This window comes from Protopterus annectens, chromosome 7.part1 (assembly GCF_019279795.1).
Source record: "Protopterus annectens isolate FY-2018-M chromosome 7.part1, PAN1.0, whole genome shotgun sequence".
Classification (NCBI taxonomy): domain Eukaryota; kingdom Metazoa; phylum Chordata; order Ceratodontiformes; family Protopteridae; genus Protopterus; species Protopterus annectens.
The window spans coordinates 402,006,407-402,031,348 of NC_056740.1; the positions used below are offsets into that span (position 1 = coordinate 402,006,407).

General features: G+C 42.1%; 1 protein-coding gene across 2 annotated transcripts in view; it reads left to right on the plus strand.

The window, feature by feature from the left end:
- Positions 1-24,942, plus strand: part of LOC122807796 (ubiquitin-like modifier-activating enzyme 1) — a 2,541,412-nt gene that overhangs the window by 247,732 nt on the left and 2,268,738 nt on the right. For both annotated transcript variants that reach the window (XM_044078854.1, XM_044078853.1), the window contains exon 3: positions 22,764-22,932. In XM_044078854.1, the coding sequence (XP_043934789.1) occupies positions 22,764-22,932 (169 nt within the window). The remainder of the gene's footprint in view (positions 1-22,763; positions 22,933-24,942) is intronic.

Below are 24,942 nucleotides of genomic sequence, written 5' to 3' on the forward strand. Positions count from 1 at the left end.
ACAATTAACGTATTTCTTTCTTTGCACTGTCTCATGAGTTTGATTGCTATTTTTTGCACCCAAACAAAAGTTGTATTTGACATACTGGAAAAGAAATTATTTTCTGTGCAAGACATATTTTCAAGGTTTTATTACAATTTCCCTGGGGGGCGGCCACAGTGGTGCAGCAGTTAGCGTTGTCGCCTCACAGCAAGAGGTTCTCCGGTTCAATCCTCGGCTGGGGTGCCTTCTGTGCGGAGTCTGCATGTCCTCCCTGTGGTCGTGTGGGTTTCCTCCGGGTGCTCCGATTTCCTCCCACATCCCAAAGACAATGCTGTAGGTGGATTGAACACTCTAAATTGGCCCTAGGCATGAGTGCGTGCATGTGTGTGTACCTTCTGTGGAAGGTTGGGCGCCGGGCTGGCAACTCAACACTGTAAAACTCCACTGCCAATCATGAGTGGACAGGTGATCCACTGTGGCAACCCCTAACCAGGAAAAGCCGAAAGAAGAAGACGAATTACAATTTACCTGGGATTCAATAAACTCCATGAAGGCTTTGCACGAAGCCTACATGGAGTTTACGTGTTTACGCTGTGAGCAGCAGTGCTTGATGAATATTCATGCCGTGGCTCGCCTTCAAACATAAGGAAGCAGGGTTTTGTGGCAGCCAGGAAACCACGTAAAGCAACACGTATAGCATAGCAAACTGGGTTAGTGGGTTTGTGCAGAATGCCACAGGGACCACCAGGGTTTTTCATGTATTAATGTATTCTGTTGTGGGGATAGGACAGTGTATGTATACACTCCAGCATACTGGTCTAATGGGATTGCGTGGAATGCCACAAAAGCCACCAGGGTTTTTCATATATTAATGTATTATGTTGTGGGGATGGGACAGAATGGTGTATGTGTACACTCCAGCATATTGGGCTAGTGGGATTGCACAGAATGCCACAAAGACCACCAGGGTTTTCATATATTAATGTATAATGTTGTGGGGACAGACGAGGACAATGTATCAGACAGGACAGTGTAGGTATACACTGCAGCAGACTGGGCTAGTGGGACTGAGTGGAATGCCACAAGGACCACCAGAGTTTTTCATATATTAATGTACATGTTGCAGGCACAGGACAGGTCAGTATATATAGTGCTTACTATGTGGAATACCATTCCAGGCAGCCTGTACACATTGTGTCAATGGTCTGTAAGGGTACATGGACAGCCATTTATAAAAAACCGTCATGGGAAGTGTGTTTATCAAATAAGGACACACACAGATGAAGTTTAGGGATGAAGACTGGGAAGGAGAACAGGTGAAACATTGTAATATACTGCACATGAGGAAATGTAAAAGGAAGACAGTTACAGCAGGAACCCTAATCGCCTCTCCACATTGCACAGTACAGACTGCACAGTGACAAATGTGCGTGATTTGTCTGTCACACAAGGTAACATAACAGTGGAGGATGTCTGTGTGATATAAGCATCCAGACATGAACAATGAAGAGGACATGTAACATGGATGTCAAGTACAAATGGGGTTTGGTGCATATTGGGAAGCTGTGCAAACTGATTTGCCTGAGTATGCCTGTATTGTCAGCAGAGGCTTCCAGCAAGTAGGACAGAGATATAGGCTCATGGCCAACAGTAAAACCATCATGCACAATCTTGGACAATACCAGAATAATACCAGTAATACCCATGTCTCTGACACAACATATGGGTTTCTGAGTGAGCATAGATGGTTCTGTACCAACACACTTGTACAGCTATTAGGACATGCTAGCAGTCTACAAGTGTAATCAAGTACACTCTCCTGACACATGTGCAGGAGGTGTGAGGAGACACACTTGACATTATGAGCACTACAGGTTCACTGGTGTGCATGGCAGAGATGTATACAGCACTGTCATGAATTTAAACCATGCCATCAATGTCATTAAACAGCTATGTATTTCATGAGTGCATCACCAAAACAGATACCACACACGCTTGTGGTATTAAACCTTGATGGGGGTTCCATTTCATCAGACAGTAATGTTTATGCAACAAAACTAATACCTAGGTATGCACAAATAGATGTGTGACAGCTGACTGTGACAAAGGTGGTGCACTTCAGGTACACATCATTGGAAGATGTGCACGGAGGGACATGAGGAAGGTGCATTGTACTCAGGTGTAGGTGTGGCGAAGGCTGTTAACTATTTATGTATTATGGCCTGTCATGTGAATGGCCTGCACATACTCAGTAGTTATGTTACATACAAGGGGGTGCTGACCACTGTGGACACATGCTGGCAGATATTCCATATGCTGTATATCCCAAGACACAGGCCACATAACAAGTGGTCTGCTGATAAGGAAGTGTTGTCTACATGATCTATGGTTTGTGCATTTGTTTGCCCCAGTAAGGAAACCTCCGTAAAAAACTCCTCCAAAGCCAACTTCATGCTACTCAACTCAGAAGTAACAAACTTCATGACACCCATGCAGACGGGAACTGAAAGTTCAACTGCTGAATCCTACACTAAGGCACTGTACGAGCACATTCACTCGTGCATGAATCATGCCATCCCAAATAGAACCAAGATGCTATCCTACAAAAAAAGGAAGCCAATCTGATGGTCCCCTGCCATAAACAAACTATACAACAGAAGGAAGAAACTATTGCAGAAAAAGGAAAATCCCAGGTTGCAAAAAACTCCCTTACCAGCCTCAGTAAGAAGCTGAGATCCCTCATAAAATCCTCCAAAGCTAGTTATGAAAATAAAATTGCCAAGGATATTGCCAGTATCCTGGCAGATCGATTTAGAGCCAACTTCATCCCCCTCTCACCCCTTAAAGGGCCCATCTCAATACCAAAAGATTGCCAAATTCCTGTAGTCATGGCCACACAGGTGGAAACTGCACTCTCCAAAGCTAAGAATACAGCATCCATGGGACCAGATGACATCCCGGCCGTGTACTACATGAACTACAAAATGAACTGGCACCTCACCTAAGTGTCATGTTTAGTCATAGCCTCACCTCAGGCTTCGTGTCCACTGAGTGGCGCACAGCTACAGTTAACGCACACCACAAGAGGGGATCCACCTTGGATCCCGGGAACTACCGTCTCATCAGTCTGAAGAACCTGATCTGCAAGGGCATGGAACGCATTATCATGGAACTTATAAACAAAGACATTGGCAACCTTCAAACACTGGACCCCACCCAGTTTGGGTTCGTGAAGGGCTGATCTTGTCTCCTGAACTTGATTGACTTCTTCGAATCAGTCTCCAGAGCTGTGGACAAGGGTAAGACAGTCCACACAGCCTATCTGGACCTCGCCAAGGCCTTCAACACCATCCCCCGCTCTGGAATCATAGATAAACTTACTAAGCTGGGCATAAATCCCTACATCACTCAATAGGTTGCCAACTGGCTTACTGACATAACCCAGACTGTAAAAGTAGCCAACTCCAAATCCAGCTCCAGACAAGTGGAGTACCTCAGGGTTCAGTCCTGGGACCGCTCTTGTTTTGTCTCTACTTCTCTGAAGTACAGGTCAACACTAAGGGTATCTGGCTAACAAAGTCCGCAGATGATTGCAAACTGGGAGCCATTATTGAATCCCCAAATTATGTGGATATTCTACAAAAGGGCCTTACAGAAACAGATGCTTGGTGCCAGAGCCATGGGCTCAAGCTTAATGCTAAGGAATGTATAGTTATCCCCTTTGGGAAAAAACATGTCCCCATGGATTACCACATAGGTGGCAGTACACTAAACACCGAAAGTGCGATGAGAGACTTAGGGACATAGGTGGACAGTGGTCTCACCTTCGATAACCACATCACGCCACAACAATCAGGAAATCCTTCTATGTGGCACAACTCATCACTAAGGGCTTTTCATCCAGAAAACAGGAGGTCATTGTCCCACTGTACTCATCCCTCATTAGACCCATTATAGAGTACAATGCCCCCGTTTGGTATGTACCTCACAAGACATCTGCAACATCTGGAAAGGCCGCATAAAACCTCACTAAAAGAATCACAGGCCTAAAGCAGATGCCCTGTGCTGACCGTCTAAAAAAACTCCAGCTATACTCTGTGGCATATCATTTACTGAGCGGTGATCTCTGCTTAACATACAATGCCATGTCAAATCGTGAGCTGTTGGACATGCTCCACTTAAAGAAATCCCAGTCCCTCAGAGCCACACGCTCCAGGGATCTAATCCCTGTCATCACAATGAACAAAACATGCTGGAGGGATAGGTTCCTGACCCAGAGACTCCCCATACTCTGGAATAAACTGCCCATACATGTCAAGCAGAGCACCTCCTTGGCCCTCTTCAAAAGGAACCTTGATGATTGGATAGGAGATAGGAAATTCATCCCAGGGATCACGTCAGTCACCCTGCTAGACAAGGGTCCAGGGAAGTAAATATTGTGGGAAGAAATATCCAGGGAATTGTTATGGCTAGGCTTGTATAGGCCCTAGGGCTGATAGCCTAGTACCGACCTATGAACCTATAACAAAACAAATCTCCACATGTTTTTTTTTTCATCTCATATGTTGTCATGGCCATGACAGCAGTCTTTAATGTGTGTTGATACTGTCTGCATTATACCAATATCATAGCTGTAGTCAATGATTGTTCACAATCTGTAGTCCTCCAGACAACTGTTGGGACACAGAATTTGTATGTCATTCTTGACATCTGTGATTTCAATCATGCACAGGAAAGGCTCTAATAGACAGCTCTGATGTACACACTTGCACACTGGACACGAGATATAGGTCACTTCACACATTTGTACATATTTAGATGTCATGTATATGATCCACTGTTATACCTACTTGGTGAAGTAGATGTTGATGGCCATGTCTGTCATTGTGGAGTGAATACCTCGGTGTGGACTCCTGTTGACTGCTTTGGCCTTTTCAAGTTCCACAGGACGACGCTCTTTGAGGACATCTGACAAATGTAACAGACCTAGATTTGGCATCAAAAACTCACATGTCTGTTGCACACAGCCAGGAAATAATTACTAGTGTCCATTTAGAGAAGATCCATGATGATGGTCTACCTCACAGATCAGGAGAGTCAGGATGCATCTATAGATGCATGCATCAAGTGCTGCCCCCCAGCCCACTCAGATGGATACATGTCAATGTACATCCTTCTATGGGAACATAGTTCATCTGGAGGGTGTGTTGAAGTGTGTATCATACCATGTCAGGAAGCCGGATATTCTGAGTCATACTGTAGGTGATCTGTGATGTGATATTGTCACAGGCCATTGTTTCTGTGTGATAGGCCTGCATGAAGGTGTATACTGTCTTGATCTGCCCTAGGCTTTGGACACAATCACCCTACTTTGGTATCAGTGACAAACTCTACCAGCTGGGGATTAACACTTGCATCACTAGATGGTTAACCAATGTCCTCACTGACAGACCATTCACTGTGAAAGTTGGTGAATCAACTTCTACTCTTGCAGCTGTCACCACTGGTGTACCCCAAGGATCTGTGCAGGGTCCTATACTGTTTGGAATCTATTTCTCAACAGTCCAGGCTACAAAATATGACCTGTAGTTTCCCAAGTTTGCTAATTCATGCATATTGGTTGCACTCAAGTCTACCAGTGATGTGATTATAGGGCTAACACACACAAGTGATTGGTGCCAAAGCCACACAGTCTACTAATAAACACAGACTGTGTCAGGATTTGTGTCTTATGCAAAGTGGAATTTCCTGGTAAATACACCACTGGCAACACTCCCCACTATGCTGAAGCCAGTGGTGCAAGAATTGCAAATTCACATAAATAGCAATCTAAACTTCAACCAGGCTACTCATGCACTTCAGAAGCCAGGCCATTGTATCCACATCTAAGGAGGATATAACAGCACTGTACTCAAACCTCATTTGAACACTAATACAGTATAATGCTTCCTTTTGCATGTACCTCACCAAACACCTGCAGCAGCTGTACAGACTATGGGGTTTCACACCAAGAAAATAAAGGTCCTACAAACCATGCCATGACATACGTAGATATACTGAAAGCCTTGTTCCTGAAATCTGTATGGGAAAGGATGTGGTAACTTGCACCTAGATTACAAGACATATTTGACCCTGCCCTAATCTGTATACTGCACATCTGCAAATGAGCAGTCTGTTGAGAGTAAGATGGTAAAAGCAATACCCCACATGCTGTTGTAAAATGCTTTGTCTGTTATCAAGCAAGCGCACAAACACTCACACACACACATTTGATTGCAGTGAGAATAGAACCACTACTTATCTAAGTACACAGACTACAGAATACAGTACTTGAAGTAAGTGCCACTGCACAATTCTGATTTATACAGACTGTGGAGTGGCATAGCAGTTAACACTGTTGCCTCACAGCAAGAGGTTCTCTGGTTCAATTCTCAGCTGGGATGCCTTCTGTGTGGAGTTTGCATGTCCTCCCTGCATTTGTGTGGATTTCCATTCTGGTGCTCTGGTTTCTTCCCATGCTACAAAGCCATGCGCATCTGAAGCGTTTCTCCCGGGCCGCCACTGAAAATTGGCTCATTCCAAGTCAAATTTTCCTGGTAAACAAATGTTAAATACAATAAATAAATAAATATACATGACTGCAGGTCAACTTATAGTGGATTACATCAGCAGTGCATGTTGGAGAGAAAATGTTGAGAGGCCTGCATGAATTGGATCTGTAGGCATGTGCAAGTATTAAAATACTGTCAGTTCATGGGATTGGAGTGGTAACTGCAGGATACACACTTTTGCTCTTCTGGCTAGGCAGACACACACACAGTTGACTACAGTGAAAACAGAACCCCTACCTAAGTTCATAGTACTTTATGTAAGCATCCCAGCACAAGTTTGACTTTTGCATGGCTGCAGGTCAGCTTATAGTGGATGACATCAACAGTGCACGTTGGAAAGAAGTTGGGAGGCCTGCATGAAATGGAACTGTATGCATGTCCAAGTATCAGAATACTGTCAAACCATGGGATTGGAGCAGTAAGTGTAAGATACACACTTCTGCTCTTCCAGCTAGACATAGGCACACATACACACACACACAGACACAGGCACACAGGCACACACACACAGACACACACACACACACACACACACACACACACACAGACACACACACACACAGACACACACACACACACACACACACACACACACACAGACACACACACACTCCCAGATAGATGACTGCATTGAGACCAGAACCACTACCTAAGTACACAGATTACAGAACACAGTATGTTACATAAGCACCACGGCACAAGTCAGAGTTTTACAAGACTGCAGGTGAACTTATAGTAGATGACATTGGCAGGCCAAGTGGGAGATAAAATGTTGGGAGACCTGCGTAGGCTCATAGCTTCATATGTACATAGGAGGCTACTAGCCTAATGGCCCTGTGGTGTTTAGAAGCTTAGCTGTGTTAAAACACAAGTATGAAAACACAACGCCTCCACTCCTTCAAAGCACCAAAATCACTAAATATACAGAACGAGAACACATCCACTGTGAGTTTGAAAGTCTTTTAATTCTGGTACCTCGGCCTTCGCCTTCTCCTGGAATACATTTTACTGAATCAAACACCATCCTTTTTATATCATACTTAATTGAATTATTAGTGCACATTAACCCATCAACCTTGTTTAATTGCCTTCAGTGTTACTGCAACAATATAACCTGCATCTTGGAACAATGTCTTTTGAAATGAAACCAAATGGTTTCAAACTTCATTTAAATGCATTTATAAAATGTTTTTACATACATTATTTTTAATAAACATGTGTACAAAAACACTTCTATATGTCATCTGATTTTATAAATATTTAAACTATATAAATTCATTTTCAACATCTATGCTCTCTGAGAAATATGTGAAAAAAATTAGTTTGGATTTAAATTTCCATATTTAACCCATTTGGAAACAAAGTTTTATAGTTGAGAATAAACCTGGTTTCCATTTGCAACAATCTTTCACGAAACACATCCTCATTACCTAATATATTAGGTCTACCCAGCACACAAAATATAAATCCCTCTGGAACCCCCCCATGTACCTCACAAAAATGTTTCCCTACCGGACTTTCCAACCTTTTATGTTTTATGTCACCTAAATGCTCGAGGATCCTGAGCTTCACCTTCCTAGTTGTTTGTCCTATGTACCATTTCTGTTGCAAACATCCACATCCTATAATATACACCACCCCTGTGGAATTGCAATCGTAGTATTCAAAAGCCCTATATGTGACATCATTGATTTTGATACCATCCAAATTTTTTACCCGACTGCAAATTTTACATTTTCCACACCTGAATGTTCCCTTTCTACTATCTTTTCTCGATGTGCTTTTCTTTCTGAAGCTCAGGATTTCCTTCAAATTTGAGTATCTGCTATAAGAGAAGGTGACTGTTGATGGAAAAAGATTACCTAATCTATCATCCTGACTGATGATGGGCCAAAATCTTAACACAACATCCCTTAGTGTCTCTGAAAATTGTGAATATCTAGTTACAAAAAACATATTGCCACCAGAACTGATATCCCTAGAATCACCAACATAAGAACCCACATCTTCATTTCTACCTTGCCAAGACCAACTCCGTCTATCCTGTTGGCCCAATCCTAACTCACTTTCTACCTTTTTTCTGGCCGTTTTAATACTTCCTTGGGGGTATCCTCTCCCTCTCAATTTCTCTTCGACCTTATCAAATTCACTGGAAATCATGGACCTCTCTGAAGTGTGCATACCTATGCGTTTAAATTCACCAAATGGTAGAGACTTGAGCAGATAATCACTGTGCATGCTGGATGCATGCAAAAAATTCTCTGCTGCTGTCTTTTTATGTCTTTTTATGAAATGGTTTATATTGTATCTTGTTATCCATGCTCAGATAAAATTCTACATCTAGATATTGGATGCTTTTTCCTCCAATAAAATATGTGAAATCTAGACCCCAAGAATTTTCCTTGATCTCTGAAGTAAACTTCCCAAAATCCTCGGAATTACCCTTGCACAGAAATAACAGGTCATCAATAAATCTAACATATTTGACTACCTTGCTTTTATAAAATGCTGAAGGATAAATAAAGCAATTTTCAAAATGGGCCATGAACAAAATAGCATATGAGGGCGCAAAAGCTGCCCCCATTGCTGTGCCCTCTTTTTGCAAAAAATATCTCCCTTCAAACTCAAAAAAATTGTGTGTCAAGCAAAATTCCAGTAGATTCAAAATAAAATAGGTTTTCGGTCCATCTCCCAACATTTTTTCCACTGCCTTTAGACCATGCTGGGTTCCAGAGGGATTTATATTTTGTGTGCTGGGTAGACCTAATATATTAGGTAATGAGGATGTGTTTCGTGAAAGATTGTTGCAAATGGAAACCAGGTTTATTCTCAACTATAAAACTTTGTTTCCAAATGGGTTAAATATGGAAATTTAAATCCAAACTCATTTTTTTCACATATTTCTCAGAGAGCATAGATGTTGAAAATGAATTTATATAATTTATATAGTTTAAATAGTTATAAAATCAGATGACATATAGAAGTGTTTTTGTACACATGTTTATTAAAAATAATGTATGTAAAGACATTTTATAAATGCATTTAAATGAAGTTTGAAACCATTTGGTTTCATTTCAAAAGACATTGTTCCAAGATGCAGGTTATATTGTTGCAGTAACACTGAAGGCAATTAAACAAGGTTGATGGGTTAATGTGCACTAATAATTCAATTAAGTATGATATAAAAAGGATGGTGTTTGATTCAGTAAAATGTATTCCAGGAGAAGGCGAAGGCCGAGGTACCAGAATTAAAAGACTTTCAAACTCACAGTGGATGTGTTCTCGTTAAAACACAAGTACCCTTATTGGGCATAGTTAGATAGTCGTCGTTAGCAGAGCAATTGTTTAAGCAGCACCAGCTGGTCCTGTTCATGAGGGACATAGGTGCCACCCCAGACGTGACCTTATAATCACCCAACCAGTAGTCAGTGTTGCACTTGAACAGAGTCCTTGAGGAGCACTGATTCACATGCAGTGACAGCCTATTATAAAGGAGTGTAAGTTGTTGGGGGACGTATCTGTCTCCCAGCATGTTCTGTTTATGTCACAGGCTAGGATGAGAACCCTGGTCCAAGCTATTCTTGTCCCATTTGATTTGCAGATGTGCAGCATTTCCAGTAGGGCAGGCATACATCACCTCTCAGCAGCCTGCATGATAATGAGTACAGTGACATGTTTTTCAGTCTTTCCATGTATGTCATGTTTGGAGGCCCTGGAGTGTCCCAGACACAACCCTGTGTTTTCTTTAATTGCTGCAATTGTCTGGTGAGGTACAGACAGAAGGGAGCATTGTACTTAGTGGTTTGATAAGGGTAGAGTACAGCAGAGGTACGACCACCCTGGTCTTGGATGTGATGTCAATATGTATGATGTGCAAACTTGCAGAATGTGTATGCCACCACTATGGACACATAGTGATGAAAGTGTAGTTTGCTATCAACATGTGTTCCCAAGTCTCACAGCACTGTGTTTGAGCTTAGAGGGGTGCTATGTATATCAAAATTAGCAGGGGTACTTCAATGCCAAAGGGGACAATGAACCATTGTAGGCTTTAAGGTTCACTCTGTGAGTTTGGCACCAGTCATTAGCATGTGGCAACTCCTTCTGTAATATATTACCATCACTGGGGGACTCCATATTAGTGCATTCATTGACCATTCATCTGCAGACTTGGTAAACCACAAGTCATCTACCACAGCCTGTGCTTTCGGGAAGTAGTTTGCAAACAGTTGATGGCCCAGCACAGATTCTTATGGTATTCCAATGGTAAGGAATCTAGTGGTGAAGGTGCAGTCCCCAATGTCGAGTGTGTGTTATGTCAGTGAGACAGTTGCCTATCCCTGCACTACTGTATGGCATAATTCCCACATGGGAGATCTTCACTATGACACATAAATGAAAGATAGTTTCGAAGGTTTTGGATAAGTCAAGTCAAGATAGATGGTATGTCCAGTTATCCCTCATCCAGGTGTTTGCGGTCAGTATCCAAGAAGTCCACAAGGTCCATTAAGCAAGATGTGCCCCTGACAAAAATAAAATGGGTAGGGTCAAGTGTATTGACGGTCATGTGTGTCCCTGTGGCTATGGTCCATGCTGATTCCTTGACTAGCTTTGAAGATAAATGTTTTTAGGCATACGCGTCAATAGTTATAGTTCTGCATATTACCAGACTGATGTGCATTGCACAGCACACAACATTTGATATTACATTTTGTACTGTGGTTGATATATGTGTGGAAAAAGTACTGAGACGCAAGAGTTGTAGTGCAACAGATGGATGTATTGTAAATATGTGACATATTGTTAGACATGGCCTCAGTTTGTAATGTTTACACATTTAATTTCATATCATGCACAGGAAATGGACAGTAAACATCAGCAATACAGCATAATATAAACATTTCCATACTGCTGTGAGCAGCGGGTTTGCTTGACAGCAAAATGCATATGCATGTGAGATGCACATGTTTGTGTGTAGGTAAGCAGTGCACAAATGCGAGCCACATTGCTAAAGCCTGCCAGTTGGTACTGAGTACCTACCGCTTAACTGACTCAGTGACAGCACATGTTAATGCATTGATGGATTCCTTTTTTTTTTTTTTTTTGGCTCAGATAGTACTGGGTTCGAATACAGGCTTATCTAATACTTTAAAATACTTTTCATTACAGAGTGATAATGCAATGACATGAATTTCTTATTTATGTGAGATGTATTGCTGCATTTTGCTGCCACTCACTGTCACTGCACATTGGTGCATGATGCGCACCTCCTCACAAATATGAAGCCCAAAAAGTGAAAGGATCCATTGCTTTTTCTGCTTCTTATGTGTATTGAGTGTGATTCTATTTTTGACCAGATTAAATGTGTTAAACTGGGGTGGATAGGAAAGTGGTTAAATGGGGAGCAAGCAGGGGGAAGAACAAAGTCTGACAGTTAGTAGTGAGTCTCTGGAATGCACCTTCTACTTAACTGACTCTGTGGCAGCATGTGTTAATGCAGTTAATGCAGTGATACATTCCTTTTGGGGGCCAGATGATACTGGGTTTGAATACAGCTGTATGTAATACTGTTAACTATGTTCAGATTACTGTTGCTGCGAGTTGGTGCACTATACACACCATCTCGCAATAATGCATTAAAGAAAAGAATAGGGGAAGATAAGACAGTGGTGAAATGTGGAGCAAGCAGGGGAAGAACAATGGGGAAAGTAGGGCAGGAATGTGCAGGAGGGAGGTAGGAAATAACCATAACTATCCATTTCTTTAACAGTGTAAATTGAACATATCTGCCAAATATTAACTGAAATTCGATTGTCACCTCAAGAGAGAGAGGGGTGACCACAACACAATCATGTTGTGTAGCCAGTAGGTCTGAATCAAGTGTGTCAAGAAGATGTGTGCAAAATGAAGAGCCATTTATGGGACAATTTTTTTTTTTTTTTTTTTTTTTTTTTTTTATGGGCCAGGTGCCCTTTTTTTTGTGAGGGAGATAGAGAGGAATGTTGGAGAAGGGATGTAGGAATGTTGAGGTGAGGTATTTTGGGTAGGTGAGGAAGCAGTTGCCGACAGACAAGACAAGAGACAGGGATGGTGATGGGCACAAAAGGTTGGGGGACACCATGATTGGGGGTGAGGGTGGGGACATCATGAACCCATGGTCAAGCTGGGTGACAGTAAGAATCGAGTTCTCACCCACTGGACTGTCATCACTGTCATCTCACTCTGCCACTGCCTGGCATGTCTGATGTCTGCGACGATTCCTCCTGCTATTATGTAAAATGAGGTAGAGCAGCTTCTCCAGCTGGTGTAGGCATGCAGCAACAGTATGGCGCACAACCTAGGCACCATCCCTAGCAATTCAGAACTGGCGATAAAATCACCACCTCCGCAACTGCTCCTGGAAGGTACCACTGGAGCAGCCTCTGGGGAAAAGACTACCTGAGGGGGCAGGTAGTGCAGGGGCAGCAGAAGCAGTGCTGCCAGGTTGGCTCTCAGACATGCTGGGCAATGGTGCTGGAGCCTGTGGGGGGGCAGGTGGATCCTGGGGGCAGGCCTACCCCGCTGTGCTGTCGAACATTTACTGATATGATACACGTGGATGACATGGACACATTTTGATGACACGTAATAAAAATTAAATAAATAAAATAAAAATAAAAAAAAAAAAACAGAAGATGAGGATTGGGGTGAGAGAAAAAAAGAGATAAGATTAGTACCTTCATATGTGACATACAATGCATTGATACAGTTAATTGACTCTGTTATCTTAACTTTACTTTTAAGGCTATCAACTCCTAACAGATAATTTTACTTTTAAGACTAGCGGCTCCTAACAAATGTACACTATATTACAGACGGCAGCAAGTACTCCTTGACATGTGCATATATTGCACTCCTTGACATGTGCATATATTGCACATAGACATGTTCCAGTCGTACAGATTACACTTTACAGCAGGGCATGTGTGCCAATGATATAGAGCTTCTCAGTTAGAGCGTCTTCTGTGTGGAGGCATGCGTGAATGGGCGGGCCTTCATTGAAGGTTGTGCGTCAGGGCTGGTAACTTCGACGCGTAAAATCCACTACCAAACATTAGCGGACCGGAGTTCCGCTGTGGCGACCCCTAACTGGGATAAGCCGAAAGACACAACAACAACTTCAAATCTTTAAATTACAAATAATTGAAGAATTATAACAGTATTGTATGATTGGGATGTATGGTCTTTGAACCCAGAACATCTGACTAAAGTCTAATATTGTATGCTTGCTTTGCACTACAGATTAATGCATGCATACTTGCTATTACAGTTGAGATATGAATGCTCAGTTTGATACAATTCTATAAAATACCAAGAAAAGCTATCTTTAACTTTTAATGCTAGAATAACCCTACTATTCTGCTGCATACATACCACATGCTTCCCTCATCCTGTCCAATATTGCCCCATGGGTTTGGACATTGACCTCCTGCTCCCTGGCAGCTGTGGAAAAAACAGACCAGAACAGAATACCATTATGAATACCATTCTTCCCTATAATCAACTTTTAAGTCTTACAGGTACACTCTCTAGTTGATACTAATACAGGTGTGGGATGTCTGCAGTACTAAATTTCCTGATCCAATGGTCAAGGATATCTTTCTTCCTCCTGCGGAGGTCATTGTAGTGATGCCTACATTGTTCACTAGTACAGGGGATACCGGTTGCACTGGATACAGACTGGGCTAAACTATCCCAAGCTTCTGACTTGTACTGGAAGCAGAATAGTCTCCCTGCAAAAGCCTGGCACTGTGATTCTTAACTTAGGAGTCCAATAAAAATCTTAGGTTCATAGTTAGGTACTAGGCTGTCTGCCCGAAGGCATTTATAAGCCCAGCTGGAATGTGTTGGCTTAGATCTTGGACTCTTGTACATCTCTGTGCCCTATACCTGTCACCTTTCCCAGAAATGCCTGTCATATCTGCCACTGATCTAGAGTAATGGAGAATGATCACGGATCTAGAGTAATGGAGAATGATGCTTTCCTACCAGTTCCAGTCATCACATTTACTAGGAGTGTGTACACTGTTTGAAAATGTTGCACTCTGTTTACCATCATACATACATGTTGTTAGGCAGTGTGGACCTCTGAGCAGTGCATTTGTGCAATGGTAAGCAGAGTGCAACAGTTGCGAGCAAAGCAAATTCAAAGTTATTTGATGTACAGGCAGTTGTGTATGTGTGTTAGACAAATGTGAAGGCCGTGGCAGTATAGCTAGCAGAAATATACTTACAGGAATATAGAACACAATATACCCACAGTCATATATTTGAGAATAAATGTGATACTATATAGATAAATGAATACATAACTGACACAATACCAGTGCCTCATCCCTCATGCATATAATTAATATCAGCTACACCATGTCAAGTCTTAGAAGTGAGAGTGACTATAATGGGAAGTGAAACAGCAGTAAAAGTGTATGGAATATGCTGTATTCGAACCCAGGACCATGTGCATGGCACCTGTTGCCACAAGAAGGTTGAGAAAACACTTCTGCATGTTGCAATTCATTGCTATAAATTGCAATGTCACAACAGTAAGACAAAGGTTGCAAACCCTGTACTAGAACCTGTTGTCATCTGTACTGCAGCCCTACACTTACACCTGCTGCCACAGGAATAGTTACATAACATTCTCTATTTTACTAATCATTCTCAAGGTCTCACTGTTAACCTTCACACAGTGTCACTTAGCGGGTTTGCCTCCGGTCTAATAGTATTAATCGAATGTATCTGGTTTCTGTTTTTGACTGTCTGGGTCCTGTCTAGCCAATTGTACAGTTTGTGCTAAGCAGCACATCGCACAAACAGTGCCCCCCCAAAAAAAACAAAAACAAAAAAGCAAAAGGAAATTAAAAGGAGAAGTACTTGAAATGAGGAAAAACAATATATGACATACACACTAGAACGTTTACTACAAGAGATATTTCTACATAGGTCTGGATTAGAACTCTCACTCCAATGCAACTTCAGAACATAGGAAGGGTGCCTTATCCCTCTTTGCCACACTTTGCAGCAAAGAACTGAAATCAGTATGCATCCAATGAACTGCAACAGCATGTACACTAATATTAAACCATACAAGTTTTACCTGTACATGTATTAGTTTTGGATGTAATGCACCTAATGATCACACAACCTGTCATGATTACTGCTTGCAGTATACACAGCTCTTTCTTACATTTCTGTGTTTGCTGGCCATTTTTCATTTGAGCAGTAATCTGAGACATGCAGTATGTAAGCCATTCTATAAAATTGGCCTTAAAATGTGTGAGGATATTAAGTGGAAATAATATCATATGCAGTTGCCAACAAATGAAGGGCAGGTTGGATGTTAAGGAACACAACCTGTGACTTGTGTGCTGCTTACTTACATTTCCAACCTTACATATAACACTTTGTAAGTCTCACCTGACACACCCACTGGATGTAGGGCAGCCTGCAGTGCTGTTGTGTTTTCCTTCTCCAAACCACTAATCACACACAGTTCCAATCCATTAAAAACAGATACTGAGGGAGTGCCTGCATTATGTTGACATCTTGTACACTGATCTAAGTTTTTGGGATTCAGCAATTCTAATGAGTTCACACCTCATTTGCATATTCACTGTGCTAACAGACCTGACTTTACACCGTATTAAAAGGCAGCAGCCGTGTAGCTAGGCAGACTGATGTTGAAAGTTGTATATGTTTGGAAGACTGCAAAAACCCTTTTTCTTCAGGATATATCTCTACAGAGGAGTACTGAACTTAGAAGGTATGCTTCCATTTTGTTACCTACAAACTGCATATGCTGGAATGTATTTAAGAAACATCTGAAGCAAAGGCTTTTGTAGTTTTATCTCTGTGCATTAGTTAGAAGTGTACTGATGGCATGGGCATATGTCAAGCCATTTCAGAGGTATACATGACTGTCAATACATGAAAATGGAATGCTGTGTGATAAATATTTATTCATTTATTTTATTTATTTATTTGACTTTTGTTAACCGGGTTAGTCCAACTGAGCCAGTGGCCCATTTTCAGTGGAGACCCAAGGAGAAAAGCTCCAGATAATTTACGAACATATAAAAGATAACAACATAAACAAAGTAATCTCCTGTACAAACACATAACATGAGGTATATAAGTAACAAATCACATCATTACATTCTGGAATAGAAAAAAAATAGAGTATTATTACAAGCGAATATAACATATGAGGTAAGTTCCAGTGTTCGACAAAAGAGACTTTGTGTTTTTAAATACGGGAAGAATAACGTAAGATTGCATGACAGAGAGAAGAGGAGGAAAAGGAGGTGAATAAACATAAAAGAGTAAAAGATGAGTAAGTGAGATAGTAGTCATGTGGGGGTTTGACAAGGGCAGGGCCAGGTCTTTTGTAGGTCGTGTTTAAGTTCACGTTTAAACAGATGCCTTTGGGAGGTGTTTCTCATATTGAGGGGAAGTGTGTTCCAGGCATGAGCTACTGAGTACTTATAAAGGGACTTTCCAATAGTCTTGTTAGGTTTGTAGTTTGTCAGTTGTCTGAAGCTGATGGCGAAGGTTGTAGTAAGATACTAGGTTAGAGACAGAGGGGCAGGAAGAGGTGTCATTCAGGATGTAGTGGGTAATATGTAATTGCTGAAGTAGTAGTCGGTTAGATAATTCAGGCCATTGAAGTGCTTTAAGGGCAAGACAGTGATGGGACTTGTAAGGGAGATTAGTGGCACATCTGGCTATTTTATTGTACATTTGGTCAAGTTTGAAAAGTAGTGTAGATTGAATATTTGTAAGGATAGGGGCTGCATACAAGAGACAAGGTAATAGAAGAGACTGAGATAGGGAGAGTTTGGAGGAAAGTGTAAGGAATTTCTGGTTACGATAGAGAAGACCAAGTCTGTTTTTTTTTTTTTTTTATACAGTGTTGGATGTGTGTGTCATATTTTAATTCATCATCTATAATGACGCCCAGTAGTTTGATATCTGGTTCAGATTTAATGACGGTATTGTTGAGGGAGGTGATAGAAAAGGAGGATTTGTGATGTGCTAGCGTTTTAGGAATGAACAGAAGAAGTTTAGTTTTTTTAGGGTTAAGTACAAGTTGATTGTCAAAGGGCCATGTTCTGACTGAAAAAAAAGGTGTCCTGAGTAAGAGCTAAGAGATTGGGAATGCTGTGGGTAGTGGAGATAAGAGTAGAATCAGCACATTGTAGAAGTGTTGACAAGTTACAGACAGAATAAAGATTATTAGTAAAAATATTGAACAAGAGGAGCCCTAACATAGATCCTTGTGGAACACTAGTGTTGACTGGAAGGAAAGGGGAGAAGACAGTTTGCCAGCGAATGGATTGTACAAATGTTTCAGGGGCATGTCCTTTGATAGCACATTTAGCATTTCAAAGATGGTTTGTTAGCAAAATGGGTTATTTGCCTGTTGTTTTGGGTGGGGGGAGCAAAGCTGAGTTACTGTTATGGCACAAACAAGGATGGACTGTTCTTTTGGGGGGGCAAAGATGAGTTACTGTTATAGCACAAACAATGATATGTTTTTCTTGTTACTCTCTTTGTTTTGCATGTTGTTCATATTTCACATTTCTAAGCTATTTTATGTGTCTACAGTGGGTAATACTGAGTGACTACTTTTTCTGTTTTGTCTGGAAACAGTTATTTTGTATTTATGTGATACTTATGTGTATTAGTCTTCTGTTGTCTTTTAGGACCTATGAGTATGCCACCCAGGCATGTCAATCTGGAGACCCCCTTCAACGATGCCAAGAACCAAGTGATTGTAGATGGTTTTAGGCAACATGGTGCTTTTCTGCTGGAAAAGGGATGGGGAGATGTGGCACATAGGATGCAATATGGAGGCAGATTGTAGATGATGTTAATGCCATGGGTGGCCATGGCAGGACATAAGAGCAGGTATGCCACAGGGCCACTGACATGATCTCATCTGCAAGGAGGAGAGCAGCTCTAGTGGGCCATGACCAGATGGTTCCCAGGGAAGGGCTTGCTACGGAACTACCACTAACCCCCAGTGAAGAGTTCCTGGCCAATGTCAGAGATCCAGACAGCTCCCAGGAGAGTGCATTGCAGTATGCCCTGGATAGAAAGCACATCCCAGCAGGCGCTTCCAGGTAGGCTTTGCTATCTGGACAGTTGAATACTGTTGTATAGTAAAACAATTGAAGTCAGTGAGTTAATTCTGTGTCGCATGTCTTTTTTTTGGGGGGATTGAAGATTGCTACAGATGTAAGCTTAGATTACAGTTGTTAGCCACATTCTTGTTGAAATTATAGTTAATGGACATATAAAGGGGTAAATGTATTATCCACTATGTTACTGCTAATTGTGATGATGTTGCCTTTGCCACTTGCTTAACTTCTTCCAGGACTGTCTGGACTACAGAGGAGTATCTCATCTGCAGATGGTAAGGCAAACATTTTTATTTCATTACTGCTGAGCAATTTAAAGAAATATTGTAGTGTGTGATGTTGATCTCAGGCCTGTTTTGTGTATTGCTGTACTGTCTATAATAGTGACAGCACTGTTAGTTTGTTAGCATATTTTGCACTATAGTAGTGCAGATATTAATGTATTCCTGTGGTTCTTGCTTCTTATCACAGGTGATCATGACAGTGGGAGTGTGGGCCCTGTGCCACCTGATGTCAGTGTATCAACAGACTATGATGATGATGGTGGCCAAACTGAGACACAGTCAGGGGTGCAGAGGTTGAATCTGACACTGAGGTTGACATACAGCCCCCTGCATTTCCATCAGCCACAGCCAGGAGGCCTATGGCTACCCAGTTCAGTGAGCCCACAGATATTGGATAGGTGGAGGGTGAGGACATTGATCAGGGAAGTGTGGTTATGTGGCTTCAGTGCCTGTTGAGTCTGTCTGTAGCCAAAATGTGGGAGAGGTGCCATGCAGGAGGATTGATAGGGGTGCTCGGAGGGGGCCTGCTGCCCCTCCTCCACCTGTTGCAAGTGTCTCCTCCCGTGTCACTTAATGTATGTTTAGGGCTATTATGGAGGCACAGGCATGTTCCCATAGGTGTTCCAGACAAATGCTCAGGATTATGGATGTGGCACATTCTGACATGTGTGCCTGCCTACAGAGTTGCTGATTCACTAGAGCAGATGAATGACACTTAGTGTCTATAATGGAACATCTGCTGGGAAACAGCATCCTTGTGGGCATAGGTTAGCCACATCATCTGCTGTCAGCCAATGTGGCCATGACTGATCACGCTTCCACAGTGGCAGTACTTCCACTACTCCATCAGTGAGTGTGGCTGTCCACATCCAGATGTGGCAGGCCATGGGATCATGGTCCTGGCCATCCCCATGAAGGGACCTCATCCACCAGATATCAGTCTTGTTCAGGTAGCAGCAGCATTGCATCTGACCTGGGGTTTGGTCATGCTAGTGCAGCTCTTGACAGAGACAGTTCTCATGGTTGTGGATGAAACTGATGAACTGCCACCTCTACCATGCCTGGCTCACACCTGTCTGACATACCAAGACATAGAGCCAGCACAGAGGTTGGCTGTGTTCATGCAGACACTCAGACATCAATTTCACCAGGAGGACCCCTACAGGCACACACAACAGTTACTGATTTTGTTTCACTGGCCATTTGTTGGTTTATCCATATGTCTGCCTTCTTCTCTTTCTTACACCCACAGTCACCGACCTTTTGTGTCAGCCTATGCTTCCTGCCACTTATCACCCTGTGCAAGTGATGATAACTGTGCCATATCCCTGTTTTCTATCTTTTGGATTCAGGGATACAAAAGTTTTGTGTCTGATGCTCAGGGTGCATAGCTAAGTTAGTGCTTAGTCTAGCTGCATTTGTGGTGTTGAACTGGTAACTGTACCTTTGACTTGTATTGGTCTCGGAAAGTTAGACAGTTGATAGCATCAAAATTTCCCGTCTTTATAGTGAATGATCTTGAGAGGGTTATAAAGTCAGAAACTGCAATGTGTATCATTACTTTCTAACTTCTCTGTTTAATCATTTTCCAGTACAAACATATAGTGCTACACTGAGGGCATGGGGCGATCGTCAGTACTTTTGAGAGGTATGACTGCATGAATCTTTGATGCCTGAGGCCTACTACTTAGTAATGGACACATATAAATCAAATAAGTCTCTGCTGCCACATGTTACAGTAATGTTTCTACAAATCCCCCACCTTTTGCTTGCTTACTGTAACAAGTGATGAAGTACAAGGATTTGCCACACAGTCATATTAGTAAACGGTACACTCTAGGTTCAGGACTTACCTTGTAAATGCAGAAGTTGACACAGTTTTAGTTCAGGGCTGACTCTGTCTGATGCAAGCAGTACACAGCTAGTACATGGGGAGGTAAAGGTTGTGTGAGTTGCTTGGCATCAATGTTACTCTATATACGTGAGTAGGAGGCAGGTTTAAGGCCCCTACTTGCTGAGTGAGTGAGTGTGCTATGCATTGTCTCTTAGTCAGTGCAAGGACATACTGAGCATGCCTATGTCTTTCCACACCCACAGCAGCTTGTGGTTCCCCCCTGAGACTCCTCATCTGCCTGTGGCTGTAGTGATCTTGGCATTGGCGGTAAGATGTGTGCCCCTTCCCAATCCTGCTGAAGTTGTTTTCTCAGGATTATGTTGAATAGCGTGGTATATACTGTGAATATTTCTGTACATGTCCATGGATTGTACTGCGAACCTCCCCCAGATGCATCAAGGCACCAGAACCGTGACTTGAGCAGCCCAAATGCATGCTCTATGATATTTCTTGTTTGAGCATGTGCCTCATTATGGCATTCTTCTGTGTGTGTGTGCATTTCTAATGGGTGTCATCAGCCACAGTTCCAGTGGATAGCCTGCATCCACCAGTAAATGCCCCTGTGGGATATCCCCCCAGCAAACATCTGATACAGTTGGAAGGTGTGCCAGTTATCTGAGTTGTGGTAACTGCCTGGGTTGCCGGGACACATGTTCAGGATTATTCCTTTGGCGTTACACATGACTTGGCAGTTGATGGAGTGGTAGCCCTTTCTATTAATGTAGAGCCTACCATGTTCCTCGAGTGGTGCCTTAATTTCTACATGTGTGCAATCTATTGCACCCAGTTCTTCAGGGTAGTGTGCTACATGATAGAACTTCTGCATATTTCTGGCCCTCTACTCAGAACTATGAGGAAAATATATGTGGTCACTAGCATGTTGGGGCATAGCATTCAGGAACTGGGGGAAGATCCAGGATGCTGATGCCTGTGACACCCCATGTCCCCTGCCGGTCTCTGAATGATACCTGTAGTTAGGATTCTAAGGGGTGCACATATCTTTGTCTTCACTGGAATGGGTTACCCTCTGTTGGCTCTGGCTCTGAGTTGAGGATGGCAGAGGTCACAGAGTTCCTGTAGTGTGTCCTTGTCCACCTTGTAGCTCTCCCAAATTTCCACATCATGTAGGTTGTGAAAAGTTAAATTGGGCCTGAAAACTCCTCTTCTCAGCCTAGGTCTGTTAGTGGCAGCAGTAGCATTGGCGTCAGGCTGTAGTGCATACAAATGAATTAAAGCAGCAGCCCCTAACATTCTGTCTGTGTAGAACCCTTTCCATGTCTGTATTGCAAAAGTTTTGGAATCCACAGGAAAAACCAGCATGGAGTCTATACAGATGCTTTATAGTTTGTTATATAGCTTGCAGTTCAGCTGCTTATGCTGTAATTAACATGCCATGGTGTTTACCTTGGTAGCTCGGTGGTGTGCGACTTTGCATCATAGCACTTACTGAATCTAAAAGTTTCTGCAGCTTTGTGTGCATCACGTTGCAATGCACACATGGTGAAAAATGACCGTGTAGACTTTATTGAATCCCCATATATGTGTATTTCCTTGTAGAACCTGTTAATGTGACAGCTGTTGTGTTAGTGATATGTAACATTTACTTACATTTTTTTCTTTTCTGCAGTATTTATCTTGGACTGAAGTATTCGGTGTCACTGCTTCTGAAACCCATTTGTTTAAATACAGGTTTTTGTTGATTGGAAATGGCTGCTAACCATCTCAACAATATATGCTTCTGTCTTTATTTTTCAGGTATGTTCTGGGACATTAACCTTTTTAGCATAACGTGCTTCTTTTTATTTATCAGGTATGTTCTGGGACATGAGGCGATGACAAAGATGGCCCATTCGGATGTGCTCATTTCTGGAATGCGAGGACTAGGAGTGGAGATTGCCAAAAATGTTGCTTTGGGGGGTGTGAGGTCAGTTGTAATCCATGATGACCAGAACGCAGAATGGCAGGACCTTTCCTCACAGGTACATCTCAGGCACTTTGGCTTTAATTTAATGCGATTATGTGTTGGCATACTTTGTAACTAAATATAGAAACGTCAATGAGTTTTGCATCTGTGGAAGTTTCTACCAAAAGTGACTTGAAACAGGCTACACAGGTGATTTTTGAATGGATGTGTTTTTGATTACAAAATCTAATTGAGGATAGAACATTACATTAAAAAGTGCAGTGAAATTTAGGAAAATAACTCAGTATTTTTAGTGAACATCTAGAAGCTGATATTGTATATTACATTTCTAGTGAAAGTTGTTTATTTTTGATTTTGATACTATGTTATTCTGTATGTCACTTTGCCTTAGAAATTGAAAAGCATGGACATTGGTAGCACATGTAGCTTACATGTTCATTTCCCTACTAGTAAGTCTGCAGACCTCCATTAACAGCAGACCATTTTTCCTGCTATAGCTGTTTTATAATTGTCACTTCCATACTTGATTTATGAAGCTATTTCTGATCCCAAAATGTTTTAACATTTTGATAAGGCTAATGACTGTGTCTACCATTTAGTCTATTTTTAATAAGTATTTTTACAAGAAGATTGCATAAATGCCCATAATTTCCTACTCTCTTGTCTACTTTTCTTGCCTGCCGAGGCCCATCCCTTCCAACTCCACTGGTACCATTCATGATCCAAAATTATTTCTTAGTTGGAGAGCAGAGGGATGTATGTAGTGGGCCCATGACTGTTTAGCTGCGCTAAGCCTGGGAGGGGGCATCATTTAAGACACAGTATCACCATGATCTCAGAGCAGCTGTCTCTGTGGCACAGAGGAGTTGAGTCCTAACTATGACCAAGACGACTAGGGGTCACTTAGTAATCTTGCCACTATAAGACCTGGCAGGAGGGAGTTGAGAGTGCGTGGCTGGTGCCACTTGCCCATCTTGAAGGAAGGGAGGTGGCTTCATCTCCTGCAGTACAGACTCCAGACAGAGGTGGTGAACCTCATTAAGACAAGGTATGTACTAAGCACTCACACTTGTGTGCTAAGCAGTGCACATCACTGCCACCAGATTTAGGAGCATTTGTGGAAACATGCATGAATTACAGGCCACAATGTGGCTTAGGCAGCATGCACAAATTGGTGAGGATTTAGGGCATATGTAACCCTTAAGGCTGACCATCATCTCTCAACCTCCCCCCACCACCACTGGCTACCAACAGTGTGTGGTACTGAAATGTAAATCTCTGCTAAAAAATGATAACACTCATAGAATGACATGAGGTGTGGTGGTTGGAGAGATGGGACAATGAATTGGACATATAGGCTGACAGGAGAAAGGCTTATAGTTTGGAGTTATGGGGAAACAAAGATACAGAAAGAAATTAATTTAATCTCAGAATAGAATTCATTTTTCCCCTGCAGTCGAACTTGTCTGCATTTCTCAACTTTTCCACAAATGCCACATTCTGTCTGTCACCCACTTCAGCAATTTCTTTCACATGGCAGTGGCATAATGATCTCAAACCCACCCCAAACAAAAAGGAGAACAAGCTATAAACTGGTCAATCTCCATCCTTTCTGTCATATACCAACCCTCTGACTAACCCTTGGACAGTTTTTAGACTAGATCGCTGACAGTAAAGTGAAATCCCTGATTGTGCACCTAAGTCCCTGACTTGTCTTTAAAAAATAATTCCTTGTGTTGGTTCTGAGCTGCTCCTAATCGTTCTTTTTTAATGTTGCCTCTGGTCATGTGTGTCTTGCTTTGAACGAACCTGCCTTCTTCACTGTTGTTTTTCCTCCTTTTAAAAGGCAGTCATGCCAAACTCTTTAGCTGTGTCTCCATTCTGTGCTTTCTGGCCCAGACAAGGAGCTGTTGTTTGTCATCCTGGGAGTTGCCTACATTGTACTACAGTGTTTAGGGAGACTCCAAAATTGCAGGCAGTGCAAGAGGTGAGGTTCCCCACCTCTCAGTCAGTGTGGACCCCTATGTAACATAGTATCCCAGCAGACCTACTCCTTGCCATCTGA